Source organism: Typopeltis vanoorti, chromosome 3 (assembly GCF_054136105.1).
Source record: "Typopeltis vanoorti isolate ZY-2024b chromosome 3, IOZ_Tvanoo_1.0, whole genome shotgun sequence".
In the NCBI taxonomy this organism is placed as follows: domain Eukaryota; kingdom Metazoa; phylum Arthropoda; class Arachnida; order Uropygi; family Thelyphonidae; genus Typopeltis; species Typopeltis vanoorti.
The window spans coordinates 133,198,377-133,214,420 of NC_143551.1; the positions used below are offsets into that span (position 1 = coordinate 133,198,377).

The 16,044-nt window shown below is 34.6% G+C and overlaps 1 protein-coding gene across 3 annotated transcripts in view; it reads left to right on the forward strand.

The window, feature by feature from the left end:
- The window catches only part of Tnpo (transportin 1), a 491,580-nt gene that overhangs the window by 39,993 nt on the left and 435,543 nt on the right, over positions 1–16,044 (forward strand). For all 3 annotated transcript variants that reach the window (XM_090390863.1, XM_090390862.1, XM_090390864.1), the window contains one exon: positions 1,580–1,655. In XM_090390863.1, the coding sequence (XP_090246989.1) occupies positions 1,580–1,655 (76 nt within the window). The remainder of the gene's footprint in view (positions 1–1,579; positions 1,656–16,044) is intronic.

Consider the following 16,044-nt stretch of genomic DNA (forward strand, 5'->3'; position numbering starts at 1 on the left):
CATTATACATATCCGCAAGATGTGTCTTGCATTATGGGAGATACTGAGATAGAAGTGATGTTAGCTTGGTCCACCTTTGCTACGAGTTGCCCGGTGTTGTACTACCTTCCCCCAGTCCTGAAGATATTTTCAGATGCAAACTTGTTTGTTCACACTTGGATAAAGGATTAAACTAAATTTATTATAGTCTAACCAAATGAAAAATAAACTTTCAACTTCTTAATAAGGTGTTTACAGAAATGAATATTTGGCTAGGAAAACGGATTCCCTCATTAAACAACTCTAGTGTTAATTCTGTTTGGATTATTTTTTTCAAAAAAGCATTTTCTTACTCATCACATTTCTAAGTTAGTTTCACTTTGACATTCAGAATGCAAGCCAGAGATTAGTAAACCAAAATGCATAAATTAACTTTCTCTTTAATTTTTTTAATCCAATGTGTTTCTTGCTTTTTGGTAGGCAAGTGTGTTGTTTTTGTCTTTGCTTATTAATATATAAGCTCTGAATAGGTTTCTACTTCATCCTTAATTTTAACAAACTACTGTATAGAGTGATCAGCAGGAATTAATATATGAGAGCTGTGCATGTTAAAAATAGAATCTTAGCAGGGGCGAATTCTCCATGCTTGCTATGCTTGCTACGCAAGCTCATTATGAAAGAAGTAATATTTATTTGTTAATAAATGCATGCATTTATAAGTATTCCATTTAGGCTTTTATTTTTGTAGACAGAAGATGTCTTAAGCTTGAACGGCAATAATAATTGAGCTTTGCGTTGTGTATCGAAGGCCGATGCTTGCTCGTCTAGTGAAAGCTACCTTGGCTTGCTCGGTTGTCAGAGCTTCCAGATCCTCACAGCAGCACTGTGATTTCATGCATGCACACAGCTCTATTCAACGTAGCTCTAGTCAGTGAGCTTCAACCAGCCTTTACAAGTGTGCATGTTGCTTGGGAAAATTAAGTTACAACCAACTGTTTATGGTGATGTTATTGACCAGTTCATAAAGAAGAATCATAGGGTAGAATTTGTATTCAAGTAGCTAAATTGAAAAAGATAGAATATCATTTGTAAAATAAATGTTGTATTTGTATGATTAAATGTACATAAATTTCTAAATGTATAGTTTTAAATGGTCAATAATTCATTATTCTGCTAATCAATCACACCTCTCACTATCCTGAATGATAACAAGAGCAAGCATGAATTTCAAGACCAGCATTTGCTCCTGAATGTTAGAAGCTTTCAAAGAAAAAAGGGGAATCAGTGGAAATTCCATTGATTTCCACTCAATTTGCATGATATTTAATTCATATATGAAAAATTTTAGCTACCTAAAGACATTAGTATTGATCAGTATCATTCTTGCTTGAAATAATTTCATATGTAATTTTATTTCAATGGAATAAATTATTGTGATTTTAAAGAAGAAGGAAGATATTAAAAATTAGTAGATCATACATGAATTATAACTTTAAAATTTTGAAAATTTATGAATACAGTAGATTATGATTTATAAAATGTGGGAATTGTCACAGTTATAATTATTGTGATGGTGTATGCCTTAACAGTGTTTTTTCAGAAACTAGAAGAATTAAACAAGTATCCTGATTTTAATAATTATTTGATATTTGTGCTGACCAAGCTGACAACTGAAGGTGAATAAATATTTTTTTTTGGAATACTTGAAATTTTAAAATATAATTTTATAGTTTTTAAAAATATATTTTTATGAAGAATACTTTGTGGATATATAATGCAGATATTGCCCTGCTCTTGGCAGAGCAGTATCCTTTTTCAAGGCTTGGAGCCTCCAGTAAGCAGATGGTCTGGTACCAGGCAATGAAATTCATTTCCCACTTAAAGACAATCGCATACATCCATGTTCACAGCGGGATTCGAACCTGCAGTTTGTTGGTTGGAGGATGGATATGCCAACCAGACTGTCAACTTTTTATATAGAACATTTTTTCAATATCTCCTTATCATAATGTGATACCCAATGAGTTAAAGTGAAACTTTCAACAAAAAATACATAAATATCAATAAAAAGTGCTCCTTAACAAGGAGCATCTATTAACATTTCACCATTGTCACAACAGCATCATCAAAACCAACAAGAAAAATGCTTGTAAACAGAAAACATAATATAACCAGCTGCTATAATATATAACATTTATTAAAATATGGACTTTTGTTTTCATTTTTTAATTAATTCCATTGTTTGCTAAATCTCCTTTTAGTAATATTTATTTTTCGGGAATGTTTCATTAATTTGCATCTATTAATCATAAATGTGGTTTTCACATGCTAGATTTTTAACAACTTTTTTTTTTTTCAGCATAAAAAAATCTTTAAAAGACTGTAATATTAGATTCAAAATGAATGTGCAATATATATATATATATATATATATATATATATATATATATATATATATATATGATCATTAGTTACATTGACTCAGTGATTAGATATGTTCATCTTTTTTTGACTTCAAGAATTTCCTTGAAGTAAAAGCCATCTCTAAAGCAACATTAAAGCCTAGAACATGGCTCTGCTATGTGGACGACATATTCCTTATTTGGGAGTATGGTATAGAGAATCTTCACATCTTCCTAAATCATTTAAACAACTTCCACCAAGACATAAAAATTTACCGTAGAGATTGAAGAAAATGGTTCCCTTTAATTTCTAGACATGAAGCTTACTAAGATATCTGATTCTTTAAGGATCTCAATCTTCAGGAAATCAACACACTCAGATATCTACATGCATCCTCACATCACTATCCTACACGAAAGTTAGGTATCATTTCCACATTGGCTCACCATGCTCACTCAGCATTGTCCGATGAAGAAGAACTAAAAAATGAACTAAAATATCCTGAAAGAACTTTCTTAAAAAATTGTATACTCTTCCAAAAACATTAAGAGGAAACTATATCGCTCTCTCGGAAACTAGGAAGAATTTTGAAAAAATTTAATATAAAAATGTGTTTTTCAACTCTTCCAAAACTAAGGTCAATTCTAAGCCACCCAAAACAAGCTCGTAACCATCTTCAGTTCCTCGGTGTATATAAAATAATGTGATTGTGGGAGGCCATACTATAGCCAGACTGAGAAGTCAATCCTCCTACGGCTAGAGGAACATCAGAGAGACATTTCATACAATCGAATCAGAGCAGGCACACTCTCAAGTCATGTCTTATTTTCAGTGAACACAAACGATGAAGGCCGCCAACACGGAGTAGATTGGAACGCAACATCAAACGTTTATATTTGCCACGATGAAGTGGAACGGTGCATAGTTGAATCCAAAGAAATTGTCCTAGACAATCAACAGCAACCTCAATTATAGTCTACCTGACTCGCATAGTTCTGCCATTAGATAGTGGCATAAGCGTGAACTCATACGCTCGCATTTGCACAACAATAGAACTACAGAACAGACTATAATGACAATTCAAACTTAACTTCAGTTTACAAGTCTGTTATTATAATGGCCCAGTGTTTTTATGGTTATTTTAATTTGCTTTAAGTGTTACCACACCTGAAGAAGTCATTTTGACGAAACATGTATACTCCATTAAATTAACTTATCTATTTTCTCTGTTTCAGTCAGTCAAAAAAAGATGAAAAAAATATATATATTTGCGAGAGAGAGGTATTATCATGTTATGACAGTAAATTAAGGGATAAAAAAAAAACTTTTGAAGGATAATAATAAAGTTTATTAAACAATTAAGAATTAACACATTCGCTGCCACGCTCCTCAGGCATAGTTTGTTACCGCACGCTAAGCAATTTCACTTCTTCAAGGCCAGTACAAGTAATCTCATTTCCAGTGGTAATCGACATACGAGTACATTTGTAGTTGACTTGTGCGGCTCATATACCAACTATGAGTATACACACTTTCGCTGCTACGCTCCGCACGCCAAGCACTTTCAATTCTTCAATGTCATTACGAGTAATCTTGTTGCCAGCAGCAAGCATCATATAAATATATTCATAGTTGGCTTGTAAGGCTCATATACCAATTACAAGTATACTTATAGTTTGCAGCGAACGTGTTAAGCAACAGTGATCCCTATCTTTAAAAAAGGGTAGTGGAGATGACCCTAAAAATTAAAGAGATATAAATATTCTAAATTCCTGTTACAAACTATATAGCAAAATTTTAAATAACAAACTAATAAAATATTCTGGAAACTCTATTTTAGAAATATAGAATGGATTTAGAAAAGGACAGTTGTGTATAGACCCAGCCTTTTGCCTAAAATCAATAATAGAGAAAAGAAGAGAATACAATTTAGAAACACATATTACATTTATTGACTTTGAAAATGCATTGATAAAGAAGCAGTTTATTTAATATACTAAAAGAAACACAAATACCAAATAACATTCTAAAAACTTTCATAAGTATATATGAAAATAATCAATTACAAATAACATTAAATTATGAATTATCATATCTGAGATAGAGAAACCAAGGAGTCTGACAGGGATGTCCCCTTTCAGCAACTCTTTTTAATATTTATCTAAATGAAATAATAATAAAATGGAATAAAAATTTCCATCAAGGTATTAAACTTTCTCCTACTGTGAACTTAAACACTCTCCTGATTTTGCTGATGACCAAATAATTACAAATTCTGAAGGTAACTTACAGAAAGATATTTTAAATTTAAATGAGATAGCAAAGATTATGAAATGATAATATCAAAAGAAAAATCAAAAATGATGGCCTTTAAAGGACAAGATCCAGTTAGAACTAAATTAGTAATAGATAACAAGATTTTAAAACAGGTGCATTCATTTAACTACATAGGATGTATGATTACATATCAAAATTAAAAAGATATAAACCTAAAAATTGCAAAATATTTAAAAATAACAGGTGTAATTAACTCTATATTTAAACCAAACCTAGTACAAAAACAAACCAGACTAAAAGTATACAATACATTAGCCCTACCAGCCTTATTATATGTAAGTGAAATCTGGGCAAAAAAAAAAACAAAAAGACAGAGATTAATAACAGCTGATATGAAGTTTATGAGAAAAACTGCAAAGTATACTCTATTCGATCGCAAAAGAAATGAAGAAATTATGAAAGAATTAAACCAGGAATCAGTAATATTAAAAAATATAAACATAAATGGATGGAACACGTTGAAAGAATGAAAACAGAAATATCACTAAAACAAACCTTAAATTGCAAATCACTAGGGAAAAAAGATAACCAGGACGTCTTCTAAAGAGATTCAATGATGACTTCTAACTGGCCAGAACAGGCCACTTTAGACCTAAATCCTTGATAAACATGATGATTAAACAATTAACAGCTTATGCAAAAGAATGATCTGGAATCAGTATTGTTAAGATTTGACTCCACCTAGCATTCTTTGAATAATTTAGAAAATGGTTAAAAAACCATGATGAATAAGTGTCATATCTTGCCGTTTAATATGATGACTACTGTTAATGAAATGGTCACCTAATCTGTGCATGTCATATTAATGGAAATGGATATATTTCATATGTTCGTCACCTCATCTCAGTAGAATAACCGATTTAACCAGCTATTGTGTCAACAAGACCAGAGATGTACTTTGTCTTTTGAACAAGGAAAACATGGAAGATATCTTTTAATCTTGAGAGAAGAAGGTAGTAAATTTTTTTTTTTTTTTTTTTTTTTTTTTTTTTTTTTTTTTTTTTTTTTTTTAAGATTTGGGTAACTCTTTCGGAAGTGTTTTTAAGAGAATAATCATCCAGTTTTAATATATCAAATGCTTACTATTAATAAAATACTAAATAAATATTTTATGAACATTTAAGCAGTTATCATTTCATATATGATCAAAATTAATATAACCTTATCAGAGCTAATAACACAGGCTGGTTTGGCAATGATTTTTATGATGCCATACTTTTGGCTAGAAGGATGCTTGGAGTGAACATGAATATATCTTTTGGTGAAAGTAGTTTTTTTTTGTAAATGGAAAAACTAAAGAATCTATCAGGAGGATAACTTATGAGATAGTCTAGATTAGGTCAAGTCCAAGTTCTAGGTAAGTATGATATACTGCTGAATACTGTTGATCTTATGAGTTCTTATGGACAAGTTATGAAGGAAATTTTCAGTTATTCTCTGAACCATACTATCTGGAAAAGTTTAATGATTTTATGCAGTTGTTTACAAATAATGCAAAGTTGAGAAGAACTGAGTAGTACCGCAGATGCTGTGATTTTGCAAGACTTGAATAGATTGGGTGAATGGGCAAGTGACTGTGGATGTCATTTCATTTGCAAAGTGTAAGGTTTTAAAATTCAGGAATCAAAGATGAAATGGCTGAGTATTGAAAGAATTCCTTGGATTTTTTTGGACTCATTAGCTAACTGCTGCTGCTGATATGGCATTTTTTGCTGTCATTACCAAACAAATCACCTTCCTTGCTTGTCCATTGAGCAACTGATTATTACCACTCCTTTTGCTTCTTCCATAATGCCTTCTTTCAGAGTTCATGCCTAACCTCTTCATTGATCCATTTTACATATACCTTATTTAATCTACAAACCTGGAATACATTTAAATATTACCTCTGCCTGATAGTTTTTGGGTAACTATCTCTTTTATATTTATCTCAGTGTTATATTTCAGCATATATCCTTTTATCACGGAAAACCTCATATGACTGACCACCATCTAGGTGATCACTTGATAGTCAGTCTCATCAACTGGAGGGAGATTTGATGCCCCATCTATAAGACCATCCTCTGATGAGATGAGATGATCAAATAAAAGACCCTACCTTTTGAACCTAATGTGCCTTCTACATGGGGGTGATAATAAGTATGGTTACCCCGTAGAAAAATGAAACAGCTATAATCAGACCTTTATAACATAAGAAGAATAGGAACCTCATAACGTGTTGATAATGACCACTTCCTTCGTGAATGCAAACTTGTGCTCTTTTTACCAGGTTTGATGCCACCTTGTGAAGCACATGCACACTCTGATGTTTTCAGTTGCTATTGAAATGTTCTTTCTTTAAGGGTTACACAGTGATCAGCATTCATATTTATAAATTTAGGGACACAAAAACACATGTGTTGAACAGATAATTTTATTAATTACTGATAAAATAAAACGACGTTTCGACCCCTGTATCGAGGCCATCATCGGTAGGATAAAAGTGTATAAGGAACTAAGCTACATGCTCTAGCTCTGTATACCAGTAAATTAAATCTACTTAGTTAATTAATCCTTTTCCCTAGCCTGACCTCTAGTGATAAAAAATAAAAATAAATAAATACAACTGCAATAAGCTACAATAAAGTCCTCATGTATTAATCTTCTTCTGGATTTGTACAGTTCTGATTGTTATAATATGATTTCTTTCAGTTGCTGTTGAATGTTACAAACATTTCACTAGGTTGTCTTGTAGTGGGATTTTTCTATGGCTAGTTTAGGTTGTTATACAGGTTGTAGATGGGTCCTCCACATTCTTGAAATGGTTAGGCCATCATTTTTGTTGAGATTTGGGTTGTATTTGAGCATTTCACATGACTGTAAATTTTTTCTCAAACCAGGTTTTGGTGCGGTGTAAAGACTTGGTATTTTCCCAATCAATTCTGTGGTATGTTTGGAGTGCGTGATCAGAAAGGCGGTTTTTCCAAAATGGAAAACAACTCTCTTCCTTTCCTATCTCAGTATTTCCCATAATGCAAAACACATCTCCTTGCAGATATGTATAATGTTATGCATTAAGGGAAGAGCCACTACCCAGACTAGTTTCAACCTTTATTGAGGTCTCTTCTACAACACCTTGCCCGGTGCTGTAGAAGAACACCGTCCTGAAGATACTTTCAGGCACAGACTTTGTTTGCTCACACTTGGATAAAGGATTAAACTAAATTTATTATAGTCTAACCAAGTGAAAAATAAGCTTTCAACATCTTTCTCTAAATCCAGAGTAATTTAATAAAAAGGTGGCACACCGTTTGGCAACTCCTATAGGTAAAGATGACCTTGCTAATGCTTCTGCCTGGTATCTCCACTTGGGCCAGGCTCCCACTGAAGAGACCTCAATAAAGGTCGAAACTAGTTTGGATAGTGGCCCTTCCCTTAATGCATAACATTATACATATCCGCAAGGAGATGTGTTTTGCATTATGGGAGATACTGAGATAGGATTGGTGTTAGCTTGCTCCACCTTTGCAATGAGTTGGCCGGTGTTGTACCACCTTACCCCAGTCCTGAAGATACTTTCAGGCGCAAACTTTGTTTGCTCACACTTGGATAAAGGATTAAACTAAATTTATTATAGTCTAACCAAGTGAAAAATAAACTTTCTACACTGAGAACAACCTACATCTCACAGTGAACTCGGCATCTCCGATAGTTAATAATATGATGGTGATATCTAATGATGCAAGGAATGACTATAATAATTTGGAAACAATTGGTTCAAATTCAGACCTTCAGTTGCATGACTTTACGATCACCCTGCATTATGTAGTGCTGTAATATTTGCTGTTGTATGTTCTTTATTCTTTCTGACTGCGTCTTTTGTTATCTTTCTTATACTTCCACTGTCCTCCTTTTCTTTTATGTAATTATTGTTATTGGTCGGCTGCCTAAAGCTATGAACTGCCACCATATATCTATTTCTCTTATCTCTTGTGCTAGATAGTCTAACAAATTTATTTGTTTAATGAGTGCACCGGTTAGACTATATGCTGGGTGTGAGAGTATAAGAATCCAAAGTCAAAGATGTCAAGTACCCCCTGCTTATATTATCCTTACTTTAACTTAGTCATGGTGTAAATCGCATAAACTTCTACCATATACAGGTTCGAATATTTTAGGGATAGTGCATTGACAGAAATCAGTCCAGTATGTTGTTTACAAACCATTTAATTAAGACTAAGGGAATTACTTACAGAGCGATACATTATATACACAAAATTCATTACAGTATTCTGGCTACTCTTAGTTCTTTCTACTTTAAGGTTAATTCTACTCTAACTTACAATTCAGCATGACATTACCTGAATATAGAACTTACCTCTGATAAGCCTAATTCACTTTTAACATACTATATTTCATAAGCATAGATATATATTCTTATTCAATATTTCACCTACTCACAATATTCATTCAACTGACAGTTTCTCACAACAAATTCTTGTACACACGTATGTCTCTTCTTTGTCTTTCTTTCTTTCCATTTATTGGTACATTCGTCTTTCCCACCAAATTTCTTTCTTGTCCGAACAGTCGACTGTATCCATACTCATTGGATCCTTAATATAGAGCAATGTGCAGTTCCTTTCTTCCACGATGTGGAAGAAAGGAACTGCATTTCTCACATGCCGGCGATCTAGGTAGACAACCAGGAGCTCATGACACTTCTCTTTCATCCGACAGTGATTCTTGGCATTACCGGGGACTTAGGCAAGAGAAGTCCTGAAAGAATCCTAAGACAAAATGACACCTCTTTTGCTAACGGAAGTGAAAGAGAAGTGTCATTTTGTCTTAGGATTCTTGGCGTTATGGGGACTTAGGCAAGAGAAGGCCAAAAAATCCTAAGACAAATTTCTTCGTGGACAAACTACCTTTTATAGGCCTGAAACTCCATTGTGCACAAGCATATATCTCTCAAAACCGGTCACGTTAGCTTGCACACGTCTCTCGAAACTGGTCATGTATTGACCTCTGGATATGATGACGTAAATTTTTCCAGGTTTCTGAAAAGTTTCATTCATAGCAATTTTCAGAAGTTTCTCACTAATCTTAGCATTTATTTTCTTGACTTAACTTATTTGGTAGCGTTACTTGATGATGTCATTTGCCACATTAGTCTAACAAAGGTTCAATACAATATTTCTTTATATAAAGGAAAATTTAATAATTTTCTGATTACATTCTCTTATAAAAAAAAAAAAAAAAACCACGTACACCCTCTGTCCAAAAAGAAACCAAACTTTTCGAAAATAGAAGAAACTAGTGGCACCTTGTCAATAGCAGTAACCTTCATTAGTGTTGTGCCAACTGTTTATGACATTTGTTTCATTAGAAACTGAGTTATAGTGCCAAGAGTGACTGTGTGTTGTGACGAATGGTTGGAAAATGAGTTTCAAACAGAGAGCTGCAATTGATTTTTGTGTTAAACTTGGTAAAAGTTTTACCAAAATGCATCAAATGTTCAAAAAGCATATGGTGATGAATGCTTATCCATACTCAAGTTTACGAGTGGTTTAAGCGATTTCAAAGTGATCGTGAGATGCTTGAGGACGACGAAAAGCCGGGCCGTCCAAAAACTGGACTGACTGAGCAAAGTTAACATCCAAAAAAAGTGCGTGATTTCAAAGAAAACCTGAAATCGTCCTTGAGATTGATTGAAGATGAATTGGGGATTCCAGAATCAACTGTGCACAACATTTTGACTGAGAGTTTGGGTCTTCGTAAATTGAATTCACGATTTGTTCCCCAAAAGATGACTGACAACCAAAAAATGTATCGAATTGAACACTGCAAGGACCTCATTAAAACTGCTCGTAAGGGACTCAAATTTCCTTGAAAACCAATCGTTACTGGTGATGAAATGTGGTGTTTTGAGTATGAGCCCGAAACAGAGTGCTGAGTGAAGACCACCAGAAGAGGGGATCCAAAAAAAAAGTCATTTGGAGAAGTCAAAAGTAAAGACAATGCTGATTTGTTTCTACAATTCCAAGGGCATTATCCACAAAGAATTCGTTCCGCCTGGCCAAACAGTCAACAATGAGTTTTATCTTGAAGTTTTGAAGCAATTGATAGCGAGAATTCATCGCTTACGGCATGAATATCATGATGCAGGCAGTTGGTCACTTTTGCACGATAATGCACCATCTCATCGTTTGAACATTGTGAGACAGTTTTTGAACAAAAACTGTTTGTGTGTTGGATCACTCACCGTATTCACCTGATTTAGCACTCTGACTTCTTTCTCTTCCTTTGCCGATGAAAGGAAAGCCATTAAAAACGTTCGATGGCTTTCCTTTCAACATTGAAAGGAAACACCATTGAAAACGTTCAAGCAGCAGTAACCATGACTCTCAACAATATCTCAAAAAACCAATATAAAAAAACTCATTTAATGAATTAATTGACCATGCCAAACACTGTATCAAAGCTGAGGGAGAGTATATTGATTGAAATAAATGATTTAAATAATGATAATTGGCCTGTGTTTTATTTTCTATCAAAAGTTCGGTTTCTTTTTGGACAGAGAGTGTAAAACTGAACATGATAAATTATGAAGTCACTTTATCATGAGAGATTTTACAATGCTGAAGGTGGTTGTCTCTCAAATACTTGAGTAACTCATTCTCATTGCAGTCTCTTTAATCCAATCTGTATTACTATCATCAAAATCACATACTGAACATCCTTTTTTTATTTGCTACTATATTTCCTTCTCACTGCTCTCCAAATTACCAAGCTTGTAGCAACATTTTCAACTAAATATTTCATCATATCTATCTCTGCCTTGCACCACACTGCCTCAGAATCAGTCATTGTTTGCCTCTTGCATCTCCAGCTTGGACAGGTATAACTTTCGTGCTTCTTCTTCTCCTCCCTTTCTACCTTATCTGTCTTTGCAAAAAATGTCCTTTCATCTATATTCCTGTCAGGATGTCATCCTTATCCATGTTTCATTATTCCAACAATTTTTGGGTGAATGAACTCAATCAATGCAGCAATTTCATTCCCCCTTATTTCAGATACTTCTGGCATTCCTAAATAAATATAATATTTAGGTTGTATAACGAGTCCCATTGTCCGCACGGTTAGCCTAGTGGCTTTGCACTTCGCACTTTGCATCATCGATTCCTGTTGACGATGTGAGGAGCTTAAGGATCTTCCTCAGCCATAGCCAAGTTAGCGTCTTGGGTGTGGACAGCAGGGTTTTTTCCGCCAGTTTATCTGGGGTTTTCATCCCGCAAGCAGGCAAACCTGACCTGTGAACACACAGGCTACAGTCATAAAAATATGGCAAGGAAGGCAACAGGAAACCACCTTGCGTCACTATTTCCCTAGTAATCAGCTGCAACCCTCTCAAAGAGAGGAAGCCACAGGATCAGATTAGAACATCAATGCCATTTCTCAGATGTGACGCCTCTGCATCACCACCGATTTCACAAACCTCCCTAAAACCCTTATATCTCTTCCTTTCTCTTCACAATCAGGTCATCTCAGTCCTTTCTTTTTTGCTCTCGCATTCACATCTGCATCCACTCTTCACACACAATATCTATCTCTTCATCCCTATTCACAAGCTTTTCCATTTCACCTCTTACTTCTTCATATCTTCTATTCATTGTAGTCATTACTTCTCTTCCAGTAACAACCTCTCCAGGTGAAATGCTAATAGGGAAAATTTCACCCTTCTTTATTCAAAAGGTTTAGAATGATTGGCAGAATCTTCCCACACAGTTAAGAAACTATATTCTGTTGATATCCTTTTTGAAACATCATGTCAGCAACACTCAGAAAACTACTGAAAGCATCATCAATGTGTCAGATACCAATTACAGTAACACTGCATAAAACACCCAACTCTTCTAAAGCAGAAAGTGATATCAGAATGGGATTTCCTTGATGTTCAAGATGAGGAGATATGTTCAGAGCTTAATGATCAAGGAGTAACAGGTATGAGATACATACCTGTCACTCTTTGTGATGGTCACCTGGTTCCAACCAGGAACGTTATCCATACTTTTGATACACCTAAATCTTCAATATCTCTAAAAGCAAGTTATTTTAACTGTCCTGTTTCCACTGAGGTGCTTTAAATGTAAGAAATATGGAAAATACCAAACTGCCTGTCATGGCTCTCAACTCATGCACGATGTGGTAGCCAAAAGCATGATTATAAATCTTGCTCTGCAAAGAAAGCGGAATGTGTCAACTGTCAGGAGAATATCAGGATGCAAAGAGGAAGATACCTGCCACACCTGTCCTGATATCCTCTTTCTGAGAAGGTGACAGCTAAATAAATATCAGCAGCAACTTACTCACATATTCATTTAACTGTGATAATTTCATTATACCTGAACTTAATAATCATTAGTGCTTCTCTGTGGAGTACATCAGTCGCATGACCAATAGTCTTACTCCCGAAACAACTCCAAAAATGATTCCATTCAATGAGAACCCACTAGTGAAGAAAATTATGTGAAGGATATCTACTGAAAAATAAAAAAAATAAACTTCCAGACACCCCCCATTGATTAATGGGGGTGTCTGGATTAATGATTATATCATTGATTAAATCAAACAACCAGTGCAAAAATTGTATGGGATAAAGTGCAGAAAATGAAAGGTAGATATAGAGCGCAGTTTGTCTACATTAGAACATAATGGATGTATTATTTCTGATCCCAAAGGTATTGCAGATATAATTTAAGCAATAGCTTCATATCCTCTTGAATTTTTTTTATTTAAAGAGCAACAAGAGAAACAGTGGCTAAACTTTTCTACCAATATGTTATTGGCAGATAAAATTCAGCCATATAACCAGTTCTTCATTAAGAAGGAACTAAAAACGGCTCTTTTAGTGTCTCGTGCCAATGCATTAGGTCCTGATGACATCCATTATGAGATGATAAAACACCTTCTATCAACTTCCATGGATATCTCTTTCTGTTATTATAGAACAGAATACTTATATAGAGGAAAATCAGATTCTTAGTAAGTATCATTGCCATCCCAAAACCAGGAAAGGATCCAACACACAGAACAATTACTGACTTATTGCTCTGCCCAGCTGGCTATTTAAGATATTGAAGAAAATGATTAATCTCAGACCTCTCTGGTGCTTAGAAATTGGTGATCTTCTCTTCAACACACAGTGTGGCTTTCACAGACATTGTTCTCTTTGGACCATTTGGTCTATTTAGAAACATGTATAAGAGACATTCCTGAAACGAGAACGTCTGGTTTCAGTGTTCTTTGACATGGAAAAAGCTTATGACAATCTGGAGATATGGCATATTAAGAGACATTAAATCTCAGAGGGCACTTTCCTTTATTTATTAAAAACTTTTTTAGCTGAGTCTTCCAAGTCTTGTGAGAAGTATGCTATCTTGGCCATATCATCAAGAAGAGAGTTCCCCAAGGCTTTGTCTGAAGTTCTACTCTCTTTGCAATCAAAGTTAAGTCAGTCACTGAACAGCTTCCTTCCACTGTAGCCAATGCTCTGTATGTTGATGACTTCACAGTTTGCTGCCTTTTAAAATGAGGGGAATTATAAGACAACTTCAGCAAGTAATTGGTGTGTGTGTGTGTCCATGGACTCTTAGTGATAGGTTTTTAGGTTTTCAGCAGAAAAAAGTCTGTGTACACTTTTGCCAAAAACTTTCTTCACTCAGATTCTGAGTTAAAAATGGGGCAAACTATTATTCCACTTGCAACAGAAGTCAAGTTCTTAGGACTCATCTTTGACAGAAAGCTTAAGTTCCTTGCATATATTCATCAACTAAGAGAAAAGTGTAAGAGAGCATACAATTTCTTTTGAACTCTGTCCTCTGAATGTGGTGCAGATCGATCTTCATTGCTCTGTCTTTATTATGTACTTATACATTCAAAACTGGATTATTGGTCTCAAGTTTAGCCTGCAGTGGTTGAATTCCATCCATCATCAGGTTATATGGACAGCTACTGGTGCCTTTCACACGTCTTATACTCAGTCTTTATGTTGAGGCAAGTGAACTGGATCTATCACTAAGATGGAAACAGTTGACTCTTAACCATGTTTTAAAAATGGTCTCTTCCAGATCATCTTACATGGACTAGTATCTGTTCTCTGTGTCGAGAGGCTCAATGTCACACACATCAAACTGCTATACACACCTTTGGTATGCATGTTAAAGAGTTTATGCAAGCTATCGGCATGAATGTTGACATTTCCTGCACCAAACATAAGAGAATTCCTCCATGGTAGGTTTGCACTCCATTGTGTAATATCTCACTGTGCCAACTGAGCCAGTCTCTCACTCCATCTGTCTTCAGGCAATTATTTAATACACACAGAGCAGAATGCTCTGATTTCCTTCCAATCTATACTGACTGTTCAAAATATGAGTTGTCCTTTGGTTGTGCTGCTGTATTTCCAGGTTTTATCATATCCAATCAGATCCCAGTTCATTGCAGTAATTATACTATCAAAGTTGCATGCAGTTCAGCTTGTGCATATAAAAGAAAACTGCTACCAAAAGTATGATTTATAAAGACTTATTGAGTTTTATACTACCTTCTCATCTCCTGTGATTAGAAGGTAATATAAAATCTACAATATAATGCTTTGTAAGTTCTACAACTGTTATACAAATTAGAGGTCCTCCTCATCATCATATTGCTGGCATGTACCCTCATGGGGTGTACAGGATAAGGATATTATGGTAGTACTACATGAAAAACTTACATCATTACTAACTTCCTATCAACAATTTTCCTCCAAATCAATCTGTTATATGTCAAGACTCCAACATTATCAGATTTTATATTTATGTCTTCTAAGAGACTTTTTACTGTATCAGTCCAATTATCTCTGGGTCTTTTTTTCCTGCCAACCTGGCAGAGAACACTTGCTTTGCTAATCTTTCCTCTCCTCTTCTGTTTAAGTTACCATACTACATGAGAATAGCTCTGATAACACATTCCTGGATGCTAACAATGTCAAGTTCTTTCCTAATATCCTCTTTTTTAATATGCTATTGCCACTGATGCCATCTGTTCATGTCCCTAATCTTTCTCAAGACTCTCATATCTGTGGTCTCTAGTCTTTAGTCAAGGGGTTTATTTCTAACCCAGCTCTGAGATTCATACATTAAAATTGCTTTGAACACTGTCTTGTATACAGCTAATTTAGTGTTTTGACTAGTTTCTCTCTTATTCCATATAAATTTATTCAGTTAACTTCCTACCGTACTGGCTTTGTTGATTCTGTTGTCTAGTTCCATATTTAATTTACTGTCTTCACTAAAAATTGCA